At 36.8% G+C, this 20,195-nt stretch overlaps 1 protein-coding gene across 3 annotated transcripts in view; it reads right to left on the bottom strand.

The window, feature by feature from the left end:
- The window catches only part of NSUN3 (NOP2/Sun RNA methyltransferase 3), a 60,234-nt gene that overhangs the window by 17,173 nt on the left and 22,866 nt on the right, over positions 1 to 20,195 (bottom strand). For all 3 annotated transcript variants that reach the window (XM_045501712.1, XM_045501711.1, XM_045501710.1), the window contains 2 exons: positions 15,927 to 16,081; positions 15,088 to 15,209 (listed from right to left, as the gene is read on the bottom strand). In XM_045501712.1, coding sequence (XP_045357668.1) covers positions 15,088 to 15,209; positions 15,927 to 16,081 — 277 coding nt within the window. The remainder of the gene's footprint in view (positions 1 to 15,087; positions 15,210 to 15,926; positions 16,082 to 20,195) is intronic.

The following is a 20,195-nucleotide window of genomic DNA, read 5'->3' as shown; positions in this document are numbered from 1 at the left end:
AAATCTAACCACACATCTCCCTACTATTCAGTTAGTTAAGGCCTTTGTCATCTCATTCTTGACTACTGTAAAATTCTTTCAAATTGGTTTTCTTGTTAAAGGGTATTCTTGTAAATCTTTGTAGCCTCCCAATGTTATTGTTATCTGATCAAGGGATTTCCAACTTGTGACAAACACTTTTAACTGTTCCCTAATACCAGTTCTCACTTTCTTCTGTAGTAATGCAATTTTTAATTAGGTACAGTTAAGGCTAGTTTCCTAAATTGCCTTTCACTAAAGGTAGTCATAGGACTAAGTATGACCCAGGAGATGTGAGTAGAAGTAATGTGAGGTATGTTCTTTTGTTCCTTCCTACTAGTTGCAATGCAGATTAAACAGCAAGAGCTGGAATAGCCACCTTGGAGCATGAGATAGAAGAAAGATGAGGCCTGGATCTCTGATGATTATGGACTCTGGCAATCAACTGATTGCTGGAACAACCCTGAGAAGCCTACTCAGGCTTTTACTCACTTAAGTCACTATTATTTTGAGTCTTTCCCTTTGTCTATTTCTTTCTCCATCAGAAAATGATCTTACACCGAATTTGGCACCAAACGTGGACTTGCTTTAGCAGAATCTAAAATGTAGAACTGGCTTAGTAAGAAGGCAATAGGGGGCATGTTCAAACAATACTACCGGCTGGAAAGCCAGTGACTATTAATTTTATATGTGAACTTGACTATGCCATTGTGCCTAGGTATCTGGTTAAACATTATTCTGGGTATTTCTGGGTATTTGGGGGTAAAATCAACATTAAATTGGTGGTCTTTGAGTAACGCAGAATGCACTCCATAATGAGGTCAGACCTCAACCAGTCACAGAAGGCCTGAACAGAAGACTGACACCTCTCTTGAGCAGGAAGGAATTCTACCAGGTGGTAGCATTCAAACTTGAACCACAACATCAACTTTTCTTTAGATCTCCAGTCTGCTGACTCATCCTGCAGAGTTTGAACTTGCCAGCCTCCATAATCATGTGAGCCAATTCCTTAAAAAAAACTCCTTCTCTCTGTATATATACACACATCCTATGTTTCTCTGGAGAACCCAGAATAATACAGCCAGTAACCCTTATTATGCCATAGAAAAACATTTAATAAAATCATTGTTTATCATATCTTGGAAGATAGACCATATGCTAAACAAAGCTTATAGAACTCTAGGGTGACTAGAACAAAATCTCAAAATGTTACTCTAGGTTAATGAAAGAAAGCTCTGAAAAGATCGCAGTAATTTGGAAGGAGCGCTGGAAGGAATACAGCTCTCCTAAGGAAGGCTCTCTGCCCATGGGTTATAATCTAAATCAACAAAGAAATTCGGTAATTTGGGCCTTGCTAGGATTGAAAGAGTCGACAGATTCCATGCCCCAAAGTAAAGCAGTGATCAAAAGGTATTCCTGAAGAGGCAGCTCTTGCAGAGATAAGACAGTGGCCTCAAGCCTCGCTCTAGTACTTCTGAGCAAATGTTCTTATTCGGACAGTGGGATTTAGTCCAAAAACAAAGATGTTTCTTTCACACCTCATCCAATAAAATGGAACATACTTCTGATATACACAACATGAATAAATATCAAAAACATGCTGAGAGAAAAATTCCAGATAATAAAGAATACATGCTGTTTGATTACATTTTATATAGTTTGAGAACAGGCAAAGCTAATCTACAGTAAGAGATGTCAGAACAACGTTTGCCTTTGGTGAGTGGAGCAAATGGATTCTGAAGAAGCACCAGGGATCTTTCTGGGCGATGGAAATATTCTATATCTTGATAAGGTTGTGGGTTACACATGCCTATGTAACTGTCAAAATTCCTTGAACGCACATACAGCCTCGTGTATGCACATGTTACAGATCCACTGGCTCAACTTGTAGGTGGGGTAGGGGGTAGCTCCTCCAGCAATTATGGGTTCCTCCTTCAGCTTCCCTGAATTCTAGACCATGTTCCTGTGCAGTTCCATAATGAAATGCACGTGCTAGTCTGCAGATCACCCATATCACTATAAACAGATGCTTAGAGGTGATAAGAGACCTATGAAGGTTCTGGTGCTAGAAAAACGTGGCTACTCTGTCCTTCTGGGTTCTAGTGTGTCTTTGTACTCTCCCCCCTCCCACCCCCCCACTTTGTGTGCTGGTTACTAGCCCTGGTTAACTTCAGGTTCCACACCAGAAGTAGAGGCACAATTATACACAACTTCTACAGACTGTTTAACCAGCTTCTATGGATTCAGTAAGATCTAATTCCTAGAAGATCCCTTACTTCACTTACAGAGATTCTTCTCTGACCAAACCCTAACTAACACTCAGTCAGGAATACCTTGTTCCCTGTAGAATGAGACAATATTGTGTAAGTAACTATCAAGTCAGTAAAGGAGTTAAAATTCATTCTTTGCCTCATCTTTCTAGGTGTTTAGTAAATTCTAATGCTTACATAATTATTTTCCAGTTTCCTTTCGATCAAACTTTTATTCATCCTTCTACACCTATTTCAAAGTTCACATAATCTCCGAAACTTCCACTGACTTCCCATGAAATTCCTTCCTCTTCTATTTTTCCCAAGCAAGAAGTTTTCAGCTCCTTGAAAACAGGGTTTATATGATATGCATTGTTGCCTTTTTCATGCATAGCACAACTGGAAAGTATGTCCTCAAAATATATTCATTGAATGAATGAATGAATGAATGCCACCTCAATTAAGAGGTAGGTCAGGCAGAGAACTTTTCAGTGTAAAACAAAAGAAATACGCTTCATTGCAACTAACACTCAAAAATTCTGAATAGGGAACAAACAGCTTAAGCAAACTACAACTCTCATGTTGTAGAACAGATGGAAATGTTAGAGGCCAGAGGCTTTATTTGGAAAAAAAATAATAAAGCTTTTGCCAACAAGTAATTTATAAAAATGAGATATTTATAAAAATGGAAGGTTTTTTCCCTTGCTAACAGGGGTAGATAAACTCCTAAAAAAAGTAAAATAATCTATTAAGGAAGGTTGCTACATAACAATTGTGGTCTCAATTCTGATTGAATGGAATAGTTTGGTAAATTTTAGTAAATGAACTTGACTTTCCATAGGGAAAACCATGGCCACTACTTTAAAACTGAGATATGTGGTATTGTGATCTTGTGATATATAATATATAATAAGATCTTGTGATCTTGGTCTTCATTCCTTTTTCTGACACCGAGCTCCTAAAACCTTGAAATTTCCTAAGAGTGATTGTAACAAAGGTTTCTTTTGTTACACTAATGAGATGACTTTGGACCTCAGCTAAAGAAGGCTACTGGTTTCCAGGGAAACCAGTCATATGACCAGGGGATTGTAACTTTCAGCCTCACCCTCGAATCCCTAGGGAAAGATGATGAGCTGAAGATTTAACAACTGCCAATGGCCAACGATTTAATCAACAACCATGCCTACATAATAAAGGCTCCATAAAAACCCAGCAGTTTAGGTCAGAGAGCTTCTGGGTTGGTGAACATGTAGAGAAGCTGGGAGAGAACGACATGCGCAGAGAGTACATGGAAGCTCTTGCTCTTTCCCATATACCTTACATTCTGCATCTCTTCCATCTGGATGTCCATCTGTATCCTTTATCATTTTCTTTAATAGAATTGGTAATAAAATATTACCAATATCTATCTTCTATCTTTAGAAGATATCTCTCATATTACCAGTATCTACTAATTCTGTCTTCTTTAATAGAATTGGTATTGAGTTCCATGAGCTGCTCTAGCAAACGGAACCATCAAGGGGGTCATAGGAACCTGTGATTTATAGCCCATTGTTTAAAAGCAGGGTGACAAACCTGGACCTGTAAGTGGCATCTGAAATGTGAGTGGGGGCAGCCTTGTGGGACTGAACCTGTGGGATGTGACACCGCAGGTAGAGAGTGTCAGACTGAGTTAAACTGTAGGACACCTAGCTGATACCACAGAGAATTCCTTAGTGGTGTGGGTGAGAACTCCCCCCCCCCCTGCAACCACCACATTGGAATTAATACCAGAACCCTTTTAGACACCAAAAATACCATTAAGACATACTTAAAAATGAAGGTTATCCCTGACGCTGTCTTTATGGACACATAAGGGAAATTTAACAGAGAAAGTTAGTGTGGGGGGCAGACAACTGGATTTAAAAGGAAGAAAATAAATCTAGTCTTAAAAAAAATTATTAGCCTAATTTGATATACTAAATATTTTAATTACTACAAGGTAATTTAACAAATAATAAAACCACAACTTTAGCCAACTGTTAGGAGCTCACAAAGCTTTTATGTTTAAGTTGTTCCTTTTCTGTCCCCCCTCCCCCCCCACTATCCTAAAAGTTTAATTCCTCCATTTTTTGTATCATTTTTTCCTCTGAGTATTTCAGGATATTTCCATTTCATTTATTTTTCCTTATCATCCCATATTTTTTTCCCATGTTACATTGTTGGCTTCTAGTACTCCTTTAGAATTTTTCTATTTTTGTTCCTTATTTCTTTCATTTTTCCATGGCCTGTTTCTCATCATTTCCACTCTGTTTGTATCAGTTTACTATTTCTGCTGGCAAATAGCAGTCTAAGAAAGCAAATACCACTATTATGTACTATGACCAAAGAAAACATTAAGGTGAAAAGTTGAAGCTCATGTACAATCTATCAAATAAATGCAGATTCAAAATTAAGTTTCAGATACTTTAAGCATCTAAAACACAGATATTTCTGGGTTGATAGTTACATAGTGCTATCATCAGTTTTAAAAGTATTATTTTACAAGCCTTGAGGGTACCCTTCACTATGCTCACAGTAAGTAATCAAGTTTCTAGATATCAAACTGTTTATTATCAAAAAAGTTCTGCAAATTCAAGATAGAGAAACATGACCAAGCTTGCTATTTTCAGAGATGCCATACCCAGCAGCTATTCCTTTATCAACCTAAGAAACAAAAATAATGCTGATAATTATCTCCTCTCCACTGGCAGAACTTTTTACCTTGAAGAAGGAATATTTTTTATATAGTATTTTTATATGTGGTAGAGTGGTGTGATAAAAGATGCTAGATACTCCTGAAATAAATTATAAACAAGTTTTAATACATTTCTTATACATTTCTACTTGGAGATCTTTAGTATATTTTCTCAATTGTTAATTACCTCATTAAGATGAGCACAGGAGGGTTGGTTAAGTTTGAAAAGCTCTCTGCTGAGACTGAATATAAAGGAAGCCAGTTTTGTGTTGTTTAAGTTAGGAAGAGTGACAACAGACCACATTAGGTCTGCCTAACTTTTATGTAGGGTCTTTAATCTACTATCAAATATTGTCTCTTCACTCATACAAAGAAAAAGAACTAATGAAAAGCTTTCAAGAAAACCACCAGAATTGACTAAATTTTGGCCCATGGCAAACATGCTTATAAATGAAGACAGATTGCTTCTTACAGATTTAAGTGGTCTTTAAAGTTTTTTCAAACTTTTTTTTCTTTAGTAAAAAGAAACTTTCTTCAAATGACAACCTACAAGTTTAACCAGATGAAGATATGCCTCTAGTTGGATCTAGCGTAGTATAAGTCATCCCTCTCCCTCCCCTCAAGATGGCTCCTACAACAGTGCTACAGAATCCCTATGTCTTTATAGAGCAAAGCTTAAAAGCCACTATTGTAAATAATTGTTTAGAGGAAAACAACAGGCTGATATAGCATATGTTCTCTGATCACAATAAAAATTAAAAAATAATAAGATAACCAAAAAATACCCATATGTTTGGAAACTGGAAACAAACTCACAGTAAAAAAAGATCAACAGGGGTGCCTGGGTGGTTCAGTTGGTTGAGCGTCTGCCTTTGGCTCAGGTCATAATTTCACAGGTTCATGGGTTGAAGCCCCATGTCAGGTAGTCAGGCTGTGCACTGACAGCACGGAGCCTGCTTCAGATTCTCTGTCTCCCTCTCTCTGTGTCCCTCTCCTCTCACCTATGTGCTCTCTCTCTCACAAATATTAAAAAAAAAAAAAAAAGATGAACAAATTTAAATACTAGATCCTGAAAAGACATAAAACTTGACAAACCTCAGGCAAGACTGATTAACAAAAATAAAAGAGAACATCATTGTAAATCCTGAAGACACTAAGAAGATAATAAGGAGATACTGTATACAATTTTGTGTCAATAAGTTTGTTGACTTGGATAAAATGGAAAATTACTTAACAACAAACTCTCATAAAACTGATTAAAAAAGAGAGAGAGAAAACTTAAGAGTCCTGTAACCTTTAAAGAAACTAAATCAATGGTCAAAAATTTTCCCACAGAACTCCAGGCCCATCATGGCTTCCACAGCAATTTCTATCAAATATTCAGGGGAAAAAAATACTTGCAACTTGCCATAAAATGTTCCAGAGAATATAAATGAGAACCTACTCTTCAATTCATTTCATGAAGCTACTATAACCTTAATTCTAAACTCTAAGAATATTTCAAAAATGAAAACTTATAGGCCAGTTTCACTTATGAACACACATGGAAAAAATCCTAAGCAAAATATCACACAGAATCCAGAAAAAAAAACACCTATAAATATTTCTACATATTACAAAATCATGAGGGTTTTTGTTGAAAATCCAAAAGAATCTATAAATTTTTAGACTTAATAAACTTCTCAATATCGTGAAATAGCAGGAAAATGTCAAAACTGTCTGAATTGGTAGACTTAATGTAATTCCAATCAAAATCCCTACAAGTTTTTCATGAAACTTGAAAAGCTGGTTCTAAAATGTATATAAAGATGCAAAGAACTGAAAATGGTCAGGATACTCTTAACAAAACAGAATGAAATAAACAACAAGGGAATATCTGTGCCTACATATTATGATATTAATGCCATGCTAATTAAGTCAGTGTAGCATTAGCTGTTGGGTCTATAAATAAAGCAATTGAATAGAACAGAAATCAGACTGATGTTAATGTGGACATTTGATTTACAAAAGAAGTAGCACTACAGACTCCTGGCAAATGGACAGAGTTTTCAATAAATGCTGTTGGGACAATTAAGTGTCCATGCACAAAGTTAAAAAAAAATGAAGAATGGAGAAAGAAAAGATGGAAGAAAAGAAAATAAGATTCCTACCTCCCACTACTAAGCAAAAATCAGCTGAGGTGGATTATAGACCTAAGTGTAAAAGTTAAAAAATAAAGCTTCCAGAAAATAACACAAGAAATTATCTGACGTATGGAAAAGACTTCTTAAAATAGGGCACACAAAAAAGCATTAATCCTAAAAGAAGACACAGATGTAATAAATTATATACAAAAAGCAATAAACTCTTCTTGTAAAACAAAAATAAAAGAACCAAAACACCAAGAAGAGTGAAACGGTGAGCCGCCATGCCACAATATGGGAGGAGATATTTGTGCCACAAAATTGTGAAGGGACTGATGTTCATCCTTCTTGCAAGTTACACAGGTAGCATGCCAGTTACAGGGATGTTAGTAGAAGACATGAAACTCCTAAATCAGAACTAATGGATGGTTAATTACCTACAAAATAATAGCAGCCAATTCAAACAAAATTTGAATCTGCCCTGTTTTACCACTGGTGCCCAGAACATAAAAGGAACTCAATAAATACCTCTAGAAAGAATATATGGTTAGGGGAGAACTGTCACCATCCTTGCCACATGTTTCTATGAAGAAAGAGGAGATTCTTCCCCCTCCACCTACAAGGCAGGGGTAGGCATTTTGTTGGAGTAAACAATGCAAGACTCTCCACCTACTTACTTGAGCCTCTGCAAACAAGGAGAAGTAGCTAATGTAGTCAATGAATGGTATCCACTGTTATTATTTTTACTAGTGATGGAGCCAAAATGGAAAAATCACTATTCATGGAACATCACAAACTTTTTTGTTCTCTTGGACCTGACTAACCTCTGGCACAAGTCCTACCCTTTCATCTTTATAATCATGTTTCAATGCACAGGATATAAAGGGGAAGGGGTTTTACTTTTTAAGTGTTTGCTGATTAGTTGAATGAATTCTAAGAGTTAGATGTGGGACTGGAATAAGAGGTTTCATCAGAGGCACCGGGTTGGGGTTTAGGGTGAGCTAATACAAAGGACTGGATTGTCAAATCAGATTCTCATGAACCTACCTACTATCAAGATTTATTAATAATTTCAAGTACACAAGTAATCAAAGTGCACAAAAGAAGCAAGGACATCCAAAGTGGCTACCTCAGTCTGGCTTATAGCTCAGAATAGCTCAAACAGAGCTTCTAGCTCAGAATGTTTTCTAGCTCAGATAAGAGATGAGTTCTCTAAGCAAAGTTCACAGGTAAGTTCACACAATGGGGAGATGTCATATTTCTAATATATCTTAAGGAGTTGAAAAGCTTGTATGACGTTCTCTAGAAAGCTGTGCCTCACAAATCTACAGATTCTAGGCTGTGTTTACCACAATCCTAATCAGGGATATTCTGCTCAAAAAATGACATAAGTAGGAGTTCTCCTGACAGCAAAATTCATTAGTCTATTCACCAAGGAGGTCAGTTATCAACATGTTTAACTGGGTCACCTGCCTTCTTTCTTTCCATGGGAGTGCCTCCATAGAAATCAAGAGAAATGGATCACAGCCCAGCTGCTAACTCCTTTCCCAGAGAGTTATAAAGCTCTTCCTGGATCACTGAAAAGGCTGATGTTTTAATCTCCACTAGGATTTCTTTTTTAACGTTTGTTTTTGAGAGAGAGAGAGAGAGAGAGAGAGAGAGAGAGAGAGAGAGAGAGAGAGGAAGGGAGACACAGAACTCAAAGTGGGCTGCAGGCTCTATGCTGTCAGCACAGAGCCCTACATGGGGCTGAAACCCACGAACCACAGGATCATGACCTGAGCCGGACGCTTTACCAACTGAACCACCCAGGCACCCCTCCACTAGGATGTTTTGTACCTATACCTATTTCTTGCATTTATGATATCCTATCATAAGAAAGTCTTTGATACTCCTAACTACCTGAATGAATGAATGAATGAATGAGGGATTTAATATGCAGTCATCTCAAAAGTATATTTTCAAAGACTATTTACTAATTAACATGTTCATGGAGCACTTGGGTGGCTCAGTCGGTTGAGCATCTGACTCCTGGTTTTGGCTCAGGTTATGATCGCACAGTTCATGAGATCCAGCCCGGCATCAGGTTCTGTGCTTATGGCATGGAGCCTGCTTGGGATTCTCTCTCTGTCTCTCTCTCTCTGCCCCTCCTGTGCACACACACATGCTCGCTCTCTCAAATTTTTAAAAATAATAATTAACATGATCATAAATTAAATAGACAAAGATACTGAATTCTATTCTGATTTCTATTATAAATACTATATGCAGTCAAAGAAGTTAAGTCGGTGTAAGTTTCAATGGGTGGCTTATTTTCTGCTTTATATTTCTTTGTATATTTCAAATGTTTTATGAGGCTATACTACTTCCATGTTAGGAAAGGTTATCAGAATAAACCTCTTCAGTTTAAATATTTATCTGTTGCTTACTTTGTAAAATTTGCTTTCTTACACCCATATTCCATCCTTAACATGACCAAAGTTGCCTGTCCCTCCTCTTGTTCCCTCTGTACTCTATTCTACTACCTTGAGAACAAGGAGCATTTCATATATATTTTAGTATCTGCAATGCCTAGCAAAGTTCTGATATAAAGTACTTAATAAACGTTGGATAAATTAATAAATGCTGATAAAATCTTATTTTCAAGATTGTATTTCTTTTTTTTTTTTAATATGAAATTTATCATGTTCCATACAACACCAAGTGCTCATCCCAACAGGTGTCCTCCTCAATGCCCATCACCCACTTTCCCCTCCCTCCCACCACCACCCCCCCATCAACCCTCAGTTCATTCTCCGTTTCTAAGAGTCTCTTATGATTTGGCTCCCTCCCTCTCTAACTTGTTTTTTCCCTTCCCCTCCCCCATGGTCTTCTGTTAAGTTTCTCAGGATCCACATAAGAGTGAAAACATATGGTATCTGTCTTTCTCTGTATGACTTATTTCACTTAGCATAACACTCAAGATTGTATTTCATATTGTCAATCTATACTTGAGACATTTTTAGTGTTGAAAATACAATAGCTACAAACTTTGGATGTCTCTTCAACCTTTTACAATTGTATTTAATGTGGAATATTTTGATCTGTACAATCTTAATAAAAAGAAGTGTGTACTTTGTGCAAATTACAGATTTAAAAAAAAATTGTTTTAATGTTTATTATTGAAAAAGGAAGAGACAGAGTGTGAGCAGGGGAGGGGCAGAGAGAGAGAGACACAGAATCCAAAGCAGACTCCAGGCTCTGAGCTATCAGCGCAGAACCCGACACAGGGCGCTCAAACCCATGAACCGTGAGATCATGACCTGAGCCAAAGTCGGACGTTCAAATGACTGAGCCACCCAAGTGCCTCAAACAAATAACAGATTTTTAATCTGAGAATCTCTGACTCCTGCCATCTAACTTGAGAAAAAGAAGAAAAAGGAGGAGGTAGGGGAGTAAGAGAAGTATCAGCAGTAGCAATAGTAGCCGTAGGGGTATTAAGGGTTTGCTTGTGTTTTCTGGATTCCAAACATACGACTAAGCATATCATGATAGTATGCAAAGCTAACTGAATTAGTTGACCTTTAAAAAGAAAATATATACATAGCTGAAACACTGGTGGAAATCTTCCATTCTAATAGACCTGTATGTCCAAAGATTATTTTTCCAACATGAATATATCAACGTTTTAGTCACTGTGTTGATGAATGATGAGGACTCAGGCTTCACAGTCACCAGGTATCCCTTATCTCAGCTCAAGAGCATGACAGAGGAATTGTTGGTGATTTTTATTTTTTTAATGTTTCTTTTAAAACACAATTCTTGCTGTCAGAGTACCACTTTTTAAGGATAGTTATCTGGATGATTTATACAAATTTTCAAAATGTTACTGAATAATCTAAGCTTCCTTTTTCAATGAGTTCACAAATTGGATTTTACTTGTCAAGTAGTGAGAAAAGAGAACCAGAAGGGGTCAGTATTTTAAATGTGATTGATTTTCTCTGGGTAAATAGATGACATGATACATTACTGCAATAACATACCAATATTTTTGTTATAAATCATACTCTTCAGTTCGTGCTTTCCCACCTAAAAATCATGTAAACTTCTCTTGCACAAACACCATGGCACTTTCTAGAGACAACATGTATATCATTTTTAGCATATTTTCTCACTCTGTTTATCCTAATACATTTAATAAAAATGAGGCAAGAGAACCTGATTATGTATGTACACAGTTTGTAACAGAAACGACTGCTCTCAGAAATTATTTTGAGAAATGATAATAAAGATATACTTTCAAACAGTATTCAATTAATAAAAATGTCTTATGTTCAATTATTCCTTTATCATTGTCCTACATTCTCATCTTCTGAAAATGGTTTGGGGACAGATGTGTAAGAGAGTTGTATACAGTTTTATCTTCCTGTATTGTAAATTAAATAGAAGAGTCTAATTTTTCCATTTCTGTATGGATAAATCAAAGGGTCCTCAATAAGTGTACAATGAAGCCATATGCTTTGGTATCTATCTCCTGTCATCATTGTGCCCTCTAATAAGCTTTTCATGCTAAAAAGAAAAATCAGGTTTGATCACTGTTTTCATGATTATATGCATACATTAATCTTTAAAAGAATTTTTTAAAAAAGACGTATCTACTAATATTAGTCTTTAAAAAAAGTGTAAATCAAGAAACTTCTATTAAAAAAAGTATCAATTTTAGGGGCACCTGCGTTGCTCAATCGGTTAAGCATCCGACTCTTGGTTTCAGCTCACATCATGATCTCGTGGTGGTTCGTGAGTTCAAGCCCCGCTTCCCGCTCCACGCTGACAGTGCAGAGCCGGCTTGGGATCTCTCCCTCTTTCTCTGCCCCTCCCCTGCTCACTCTCTCTGTCTCTTTTGAAATAAATAAATAAACTTTAAAAAAGTACCAATTTTAATTTAGGTATCACATTCATAAAAATATGTAAGATTAATATTTGGCTACAGAGTATTGTGTTTTCAAAAGCTACAACTGTAAACAGTGTGTAGATGGCCTATTTAATATAAATATGAATGATTTCTGATAACGTAAATGAATATACAGCCATAGAGAACATAAAGTATCTTCGTGTACCATAACCTGTCAGCTGACAAATGCAAATACAAGTCTAGTCTTCAACAAAACAGTACAAAAAGTTTTCTTTATTTGCCTCTCAATTACCCTCTTGTTTTCTCCCTCCTGAGTGCCATCTTCTGTCCACAATATCAGGCCAGGCAATATTTGCTTGCTTGCCTTCTAATTGCTCTTTGCAAATGTAAATAAGGATCTACTATCAATCCTTTATACTTTTGACTAAAATTCACACATCAATATATTTACTCTCTTGCATATGTTTGCATTTGAAACCTTTTATTTCTTATTGTGGAATAAAAGGATTACCTTTTGTTAAAGGGAGGTAAGGCAATAACTAGGTGAAAAAGATTTCGAAAAAAGTAGGGAACTTCTTTATATGTGGTATGGTGATAGAGCTATGAGAAAATTACTATATATGTGTATACACACCCACACACATATTTCATTTTCTGGAGTCAGGGGCAGGTGATACAACAGAAATTGTGGCTAGAGTTATCATTTTTTCCTTTATATTTTTAACTCCCAGACTTGTAGATGTCAGGGAACTAGAACTGCTTTCTGTGCCTAGAGCTTGGGTATCCCACACTTTCCCTGGTATCATCATAATCATACAGCAAAGGGACCCAAAGTTTCAACTAGTCTAGGTGGCTCTGAAAACTCTCACACAGACCAAGCATCAGGGACAGGAAGTGTAGAGTAGCTGGTCAAGGAAAAGAATACGAGACAGCTGGTATGATGGTGCTGCCCATGTGATTACATGAAAATCTACACCTGTAGTGATTGAGAGGTCAGTTTTGCACCTGTTTGATATGCTACTAAAATGATGTAGCGCTAAAGCCACTCCTTTTGGAGACTAAGACAATGGGGGAGGGGAGGGGCCACTAAGGAAGAGCCTTCGTTGTTAAGGCATAAGAAGGTGCCTATGTGAGGTTTATACAAATGCAGGACCTTCATGATGATGACTGTAATGCTATATGATGTTATATATAACATAATGATCTCGCATTAGACTGTGCTGACAGCTTGGAGCCTGGAGCCTGCTTCAGATTCTGTGTGTGTCTCTCTCTCTCTGCCCCTCCCCTGCTCACCCTCTGTCTCTCTCTCTCTCTCTCTCACTCTCAAAAATAATCATTTTTAAAAAGTAAAAAGAAAAAAAAAAGGAATAATGTAAACATCCAAAATTAGAAGATTAAATAGCATAGGATAGACTGACGCTATTTAATATTTCACAAAAGTTGAAAAGAACAAAGTAAATCTACAAGGAAAAAAAAAACTAAGAAAAATTAAGTACAAAAAAGCAAGTTTCAGATCAATATATACACAACGATAGCAGTTATTTTTTTAATGTATTTCTCTAAGTGTGCCCCAAACTTAAGTCCAACAGTTAACTCAGTGAAGAAAGCTGGTATTTGGCTGGGTCTACGTCCAAGGGGGCTTTTTGCTTCATTTTCATTATCTGAATCTGTTTACAATGAAAATGTTTGCATTTAATAGTTGTATAATAAAATATATTTTTTAAATGCTATCAAGAGATCAAGTAAAATTAAAATTGAAAAATATCTATTTATCCATTTAATGGATCTTTAGTATTTTTAACAAGCATAGATTTGGAAGAATAAAGGGAACAGAAAATAGATTACCATGAATTGAGACAAAATGGGAGGAAAAGCAATCGACAGAATATAAAACACAAAAAGCTTAATAATGAACAGGAAGAAAAAGAAGTATAGGGAGGCTTTTTCATGAGAGAAAGAACAATGATATTCTCAGGAAGCCTGGTTGCTTAATCACACCTTAAAAAAAAATTAGAGGTAACAATGGTAACAAGCCATCATAACACTTATTGTCTATTACAAGGCGTAAGTTATAAAAATAGCAAGGCCCAGAGTAGCTGGAATAACTAACCAAGAAGCCAGATCAACATGCCAAAGCTAATAACCCAAGAGGTAGAAGGGGAAAAGTGATATAAAATTCTCAAAATATCTTAGGGTTTAGTAGATGAAAGGCTGACACTGGAATCATATGAACAGTTTAAATGCCAGATGAGTAACATCTACAAGAACCCTCTAATGGGTACTAACCAGAATAGCCATAATGAGCTGATACTTAATCCGGTACAAGAACAAGACTACATATTAGTTGACTGTAATACTTAGATAATGGCATGTATTCATTGTTGTGTATCAGTCAGAAGTTGGAAGCAAACCACATTGTCAGCAGTGCATAAAATGTTAATCATTCTTATTCCACATGTAAGAGATAATAGGTGATAATGCATCATTTAACCATATTTTAAATATTTCAGAGAATTTCTGTTCAGCATTAAACAACAGGAATTGCTTGAGAGTGGAGTATAAGTAGAAATCTCTTTTAAAACCAGGACAGTATGTTCCACAGTGTCTCTTTTTAGAGGAAAGCCAAGTATCTCTTGGTGGTCACATGCTTCTAGAAAACTCTTAAAGGGTAGATAAGTGCTAACAATAAACTATAACTTCCTAGGAGGCTGACTCATCCAGAACAATGTGTCCATTACCAACAAAATACAACCTGGTCCAAAGCTACTATTATGGGGGTGCTGTTCAGGTCCTGAAGAAAGAATAGGGTGCCGAACCCTAGATCTGAGACAGTCCAGATATGCAAACAATTTTAAATGACAATACACAGCAATACCAAATTTCATTGAGTGGATAGGAGTAGTGAGTCCTTAGAGCAGGAGAGCTGAAAGGAAAAAGGTTAAGAATTTTCTGGATACAGCCTTTGGAGGAATAATTACCAACACCTACACAGGAAACCCTCCATTTGGGGACTTCTCTGTGTCATGATTTGTCATGCCTATTTAAATTACATTAGAAGCCGGAATAAACTTTTGTATTAATAGCCCTCACCTCAAGAGTTCTATCTGCAGAACAGGCAAATTGCTCCTTTGGCTTATCCTCCAGGCTGCCTTCTGAGAATCAGAAGAGAACAACCAATTTCGATCATTTGAACACGGAGCATCAACTAACACCTAGAGAAAAAAAGGATATATGATGCAAATACGTAGTACATGGAGAAGCTATGTAAAATGTGATAAAAAAAAATAGCTAATAAATAAAGTCATTCTTTTAAAGCCAAAAATATATCATGCTAAATTCTTCATGACCTTTCTTCAGTAATACTTTACACTTCCAGTGTTTGTTTTTCTGGGGGGGGGGGGGGTAGGTAACAGGAGAACTAAAAGTCTACTAACGTATAATCACATTTCATACTCTTGACAACTACAGCAAAAATTTTTACAGAAGTTACTCATTTTAAACAGACATAACTATATTTCTGAATTCTCAGCATTTACTCTTAAGAACTAATATTTCAATTTTGGTTTATTGAAATGTTCTCTTTTTCTTCAACTGTCATACACTGATATGAAATATTACCAAATTAAAGCAATACACTGCACATGTTTGTACACTGACCCAAATAACATCTGATCTTTTCCTGAGTATCTTTGAGGCACTTGGAAATGAAAAACATTCAATAATCCCCAATCCCAATGTTACCGCTTCCTTTGAACCATGCTGACCATCAAATAAAAACTGCTTCCTTGTTCACTTTATCAAAATTTCCCAGAGTACTGAGAAATTGTATCAGGCTATGTCTGGAAGCAGATGGAAAACAACAACAACAAAGCAGCATAACAGCTGTATCATTGGGAGTCCATCAGTTTGTCACAATGTAATAACAGTACCTTGTCAAACATTTCAGGCTGGGCATCTCCCATTTCTCTGCCATCCAATTCAGACACTTTAATTACATTTACCAAAGGCTGCGGGATGAATGATTCTAACGTCTGCCTCAGCCACCTCAATCTCAGACTATCATGTTCATTACAGTGAAGATAACCTAAATATAAAGGATTAAAAAGTTTTAAACTGAATGCAATGGAACTGTTAAATTTCCACTTTTGACCAAATAAATTTCAGAAAGAAATTCATCATAATCATGCAGAAATAGGGTGCAAAGATAAATATTATGATTATGTTTAAAAAATACACACACACACACACACACACACAAATTTATAACAGTCATGCCTTACCCAGCCCATCAGCTCTGACCACACACTCATTCAAATTTAATTATGGATTCCTAAAGATATGCTATACAACCAAAACCTCAAACACAGTTCTCCTCTAAAGCTCTAAAGAGCAAATGATATATTTGGTGTATGATCTTTCTTTTCCTTTTTTTTTTTTTTTTGTTTATTTTTGAGAGAGAGAGAGAGACAGACAGAGGAGTGAGTGGGGGAGGAGCAGAGAGAGGGAGACACAGAATCTGAAGCAGGTTCCAGGCTCCGAGCCATCAGCACCAAGCCCAAGATGGGACTCGAATCCATCAACCCTAAGATGATGACCTGAGCCAAAGTTGGGCGCTTAACCAACCAAGCCACCCAGGCACCCCAGTTTTCCTTTCTTTCCTTCCTTCCTTCTCCCCTTTCCTTTCCTTCTTTTCCTTTCCTCCTTCTCTTCCCTTCCCTTCCCTTTCCACCTCTCCTCCCCTCCTGTCCCTTCCCTTTCTTTCTTCTTTCTCCTTCCAGGAAAGAACATATTAAGTAAAAGAAAGTATATGGTATATGGGAAAAGACACATAAAGTGCTGTTGGCTCTATGGGAAATCATGGGCTCAAGTTATGAGCTATAAGACTCTGGGGAAGTTTCTTAGCTTTCTTTAAGAGTCTCAGTTTCCTTTTGTGTCAAATGGATATTATACCTAGTGAAGGGATTCAGAACATGCATCTCTAAAACATGCCACTTTGCCCTGTTGATTATTTTGAGTTAAAGGCACCTGAATAACAGCAGATGCACAAAGGGCATCTCTGCCTTCCTTTTTCTTCCTGAAAGCCGGAGATGAACTCTCACATGACAGACACTCTCCCTATACCAGAAGGAAAGAAATATTCTGATCATCAAGAGATGAGGAGTTAGGGCCCAGAGAAATCTGCACAAATAGACCTTGCTAAAAATTCTTCCTGTCTTCTCCCCCACATAGGTTACTTTTCCACAACTGGCACTTTATGTTCAACCTAGTAATATAAGCACTTAGACTTGGCCACTTTTTTGGATCTTTGTTTTCTTGTGGCAACTCCCATATACATGTAAAATTCTATTAAACAAAATTTATATGCTTTACTTCTACTAACCTGTTTTATGTCAGTCTCAGCAAAATTTTATCTCCTCTACACTGGCTGCCTTAAAAACCTGTTCAGTTTAAAACGTGATACTTTAGTAATATTTCTAGCATAGGACTGCAAAAGTAGTAGTAACAAATGTTTATGATTATTAACAATTCTTGAGTCCTTATCAAGCGCTAGGCCTTGCTCTAAAAACTTTACATGTCAGGGGGTGGGCCTGGGTGTCTCAGTTAGTCAAGCATCCAACTCTTGATTACAACTCAGGTCATCTCAAGGTTTATGGGATCAAACCCCACATCTGGCTTCACGCTGACAGCGTGGAGCCTGCTTGGGATTCTCTCTTTCTCTCTCTGCTCTGCCCCGGCTCACATGCTCTTTCCCCCTAAATAAATAAACTTTAAAAAAAAATCAAAAACAAAAACTTTACATGTAGGGTCACATTTAATCCTCACAAACTTGAGGTAGGTACTTTTTTTAAAACTAAAAAAAAAAATTTTTTTTAATTTATTTTTGAGGAGGAGAGAGAGAAAGAGAGAAAGCAAGCATGAGCAGGGGAGGGACAGAGATAGAGACACAGAATCCGAAGCAGGCTCCAGGCTCTGAGCTGTCAGCACAAAGCCTGACACGGGACTTGAACCATGAGATCATGACCTGGGCCAAAATCTGATGCCCAAGGACTGAGCCATCCAGGCTCCCCCTGGTACTTTTATTGTTATTTATATTTTACTAATGAGGAAACTTAGACCATGAGAGGTTAAGTAATTTGCCTAAGTTCAGAACCAGAAATCCAGACAGTTCCAGAGCCCTACCTATCGTTAAGCACCTCTTAAGCATCATGCTATATACTGCTTCTCACTATAGAAGGCACCTATAAATGGTTTATTCCCTAGTGAAATAGTGATTTGTCTTTCCTTTATTTAAATATATATGTACATATCTTTTTAATGTTTATTTATTTTTGAGAGAGAGAGCACATGCACACAAGTGGGGCAGAGGCAGGCAGAGAGAGAGGCACAGAGAGAGAGCCACACAGAACCTGAAGGCCTCAGGCTCTGAGCTGTCAGCACAGAGTCCAACATGGGGCTCAAATTCACGAACCATGAAACCATGACCTAAGCTAAGTTGGAGGCTTAACCAACTGAGCGACCCCAGGCATCCCTAAGTATACATTTTCTTAAAATTAATTTAATCATTTAAAAATTTTATTTATTTAAATTCAAGTTAGTTAACATAGAGTGTAGTATTAGTTTCAGGAGCATTATTTTCTTCTGCTGTGTCTGTTAAGTTCCCCATGAGCGAAATCATACATTTGTCTTTCTCTGACTTATTTCGCTTAGCATAACACACTCTAGTTCCACGCATGTTATTGAAAATGGCAGTATCTCATTTTTTTCAATCACTGAGTACTATTCCATTGTGTATATATACATCTTCTTTATCCATTCATCAGTCGATAGGACACTTGGGCTCTTTCTGTAATTTGGCTATTGCTGATAGCACTGCTATAAACATTGGGGTGCATGTGGCCCTTCAAATCAGCACTCCTGTATATCTCTGGATAAATACCAGGTAGTGCAATTGCTGGGTCGTAGGGTAGTTCTAGTTTTAATTTTTTGAGAAACCTCCATGCTGTTTTCGAGTGGCTGTACCAGCTTGAATTCCCATCAACAGTACAAAAGGTTTCCCCTTTCTCCACATCTTCACCAACAGCTATTTTACATGTTTGTATATATTGATATATATCATAGAAGTTATATGATATATATAAATATATAATCTATAAATACAAGCATATGTTTTAAAGTTTATTTATTTATTTACAACGAGCGAGAGAATGTGTAAGTGCAGGGGAGGGGCAGAGAGAAGGGGAGAATCCTAAGCAGGCTCCACACCATCAGCACAGAGCCTGACGTGGGGCTCAAACTCATGAACCAAACCATGAGATCATGACCTGAGCTGAAATCAAGAGTCAGAGGCTAAACTGACTGAGCCACTTAGGCACCCCTACAGGCATATTTTTAAATGCACAAAAGTACAAAGAACATCAAAAATTACCTCAAACCAATTGTCTTCAGGTAACCATTTAACATTTTGATAATCACACCACATTGCTTTATGTGTATACTCATATAAAACTTATATAAGTGGAATTATATATTATCCTCGAGTTGTTGCATCTCATTTTTCATCTACCCTCTCCACCAGCTGCCCATCAAAAGGAACTTAAATTATCAACCCAATATAAGCCTCGTTTTCCACATATACTATGCCAACACTTTAAAAGAAACACTACCAAGTCAACAGGTAGAAATATAAGTAATTGTTAAAGGCTGCTAAATAGTACATGAGATGGAGACACCATCCTTTATTCATCCATTACCAATCATTGGGCATTCACATCGCTGTCACTAATAAAGCACAGTAAACATCTTTATACAGTTATCCTATTATAATATGATTTTATTATTATGAGACAGTTTCAGAAAAATGGATAGGTTAGGGCAGGGTAATTTTTTACTTTTAGTAAATATTACCCGGTCCTTCCAGCAAACTCCCACAAGAAGTGTTATTATCAAAGTGGTGTTGTAGTATAACATGAGATGGGATGTTGTAGTATAATCCTTGATCTATAACACAATTATCTTTTCATTTTCCATTTGCCATTTGGTTTTGCTTTTCTGTCAATGATTATTCTTATTCTTTGTCCTTTTTTTTTTTTTTTTCCTATTCCACTATTTGTATTTTTTTCTACTAGGTAAGAGATATTTTCATAGTATAGATACTAACTCTCTATCTGCCATGTGATCTGCAAATCTTTCCTAAATTG

The sequence above is a fragment of the Leopardus geoffroyi genome, chromosome C2 (genome assembly GCF_018350155.1).
Source record: "Leopardus geoffroyi isolate Oge1 chromosome C2, O.geoffroyi_Oge1_pat1.0, whole genome shotgun sequence".
Classification (NCBI taxonomy): Eukaryota; Metazoa; Chordata; class Mammalia; order Carnivora; family Felidae; genus Leopardus; species Leopardus geoffroyi.
The sequence above is the reverse complement of the archived record's forward strand: the minus strand, read 5'-3'. Positions and strand labels throughout refer to the sequence as shown.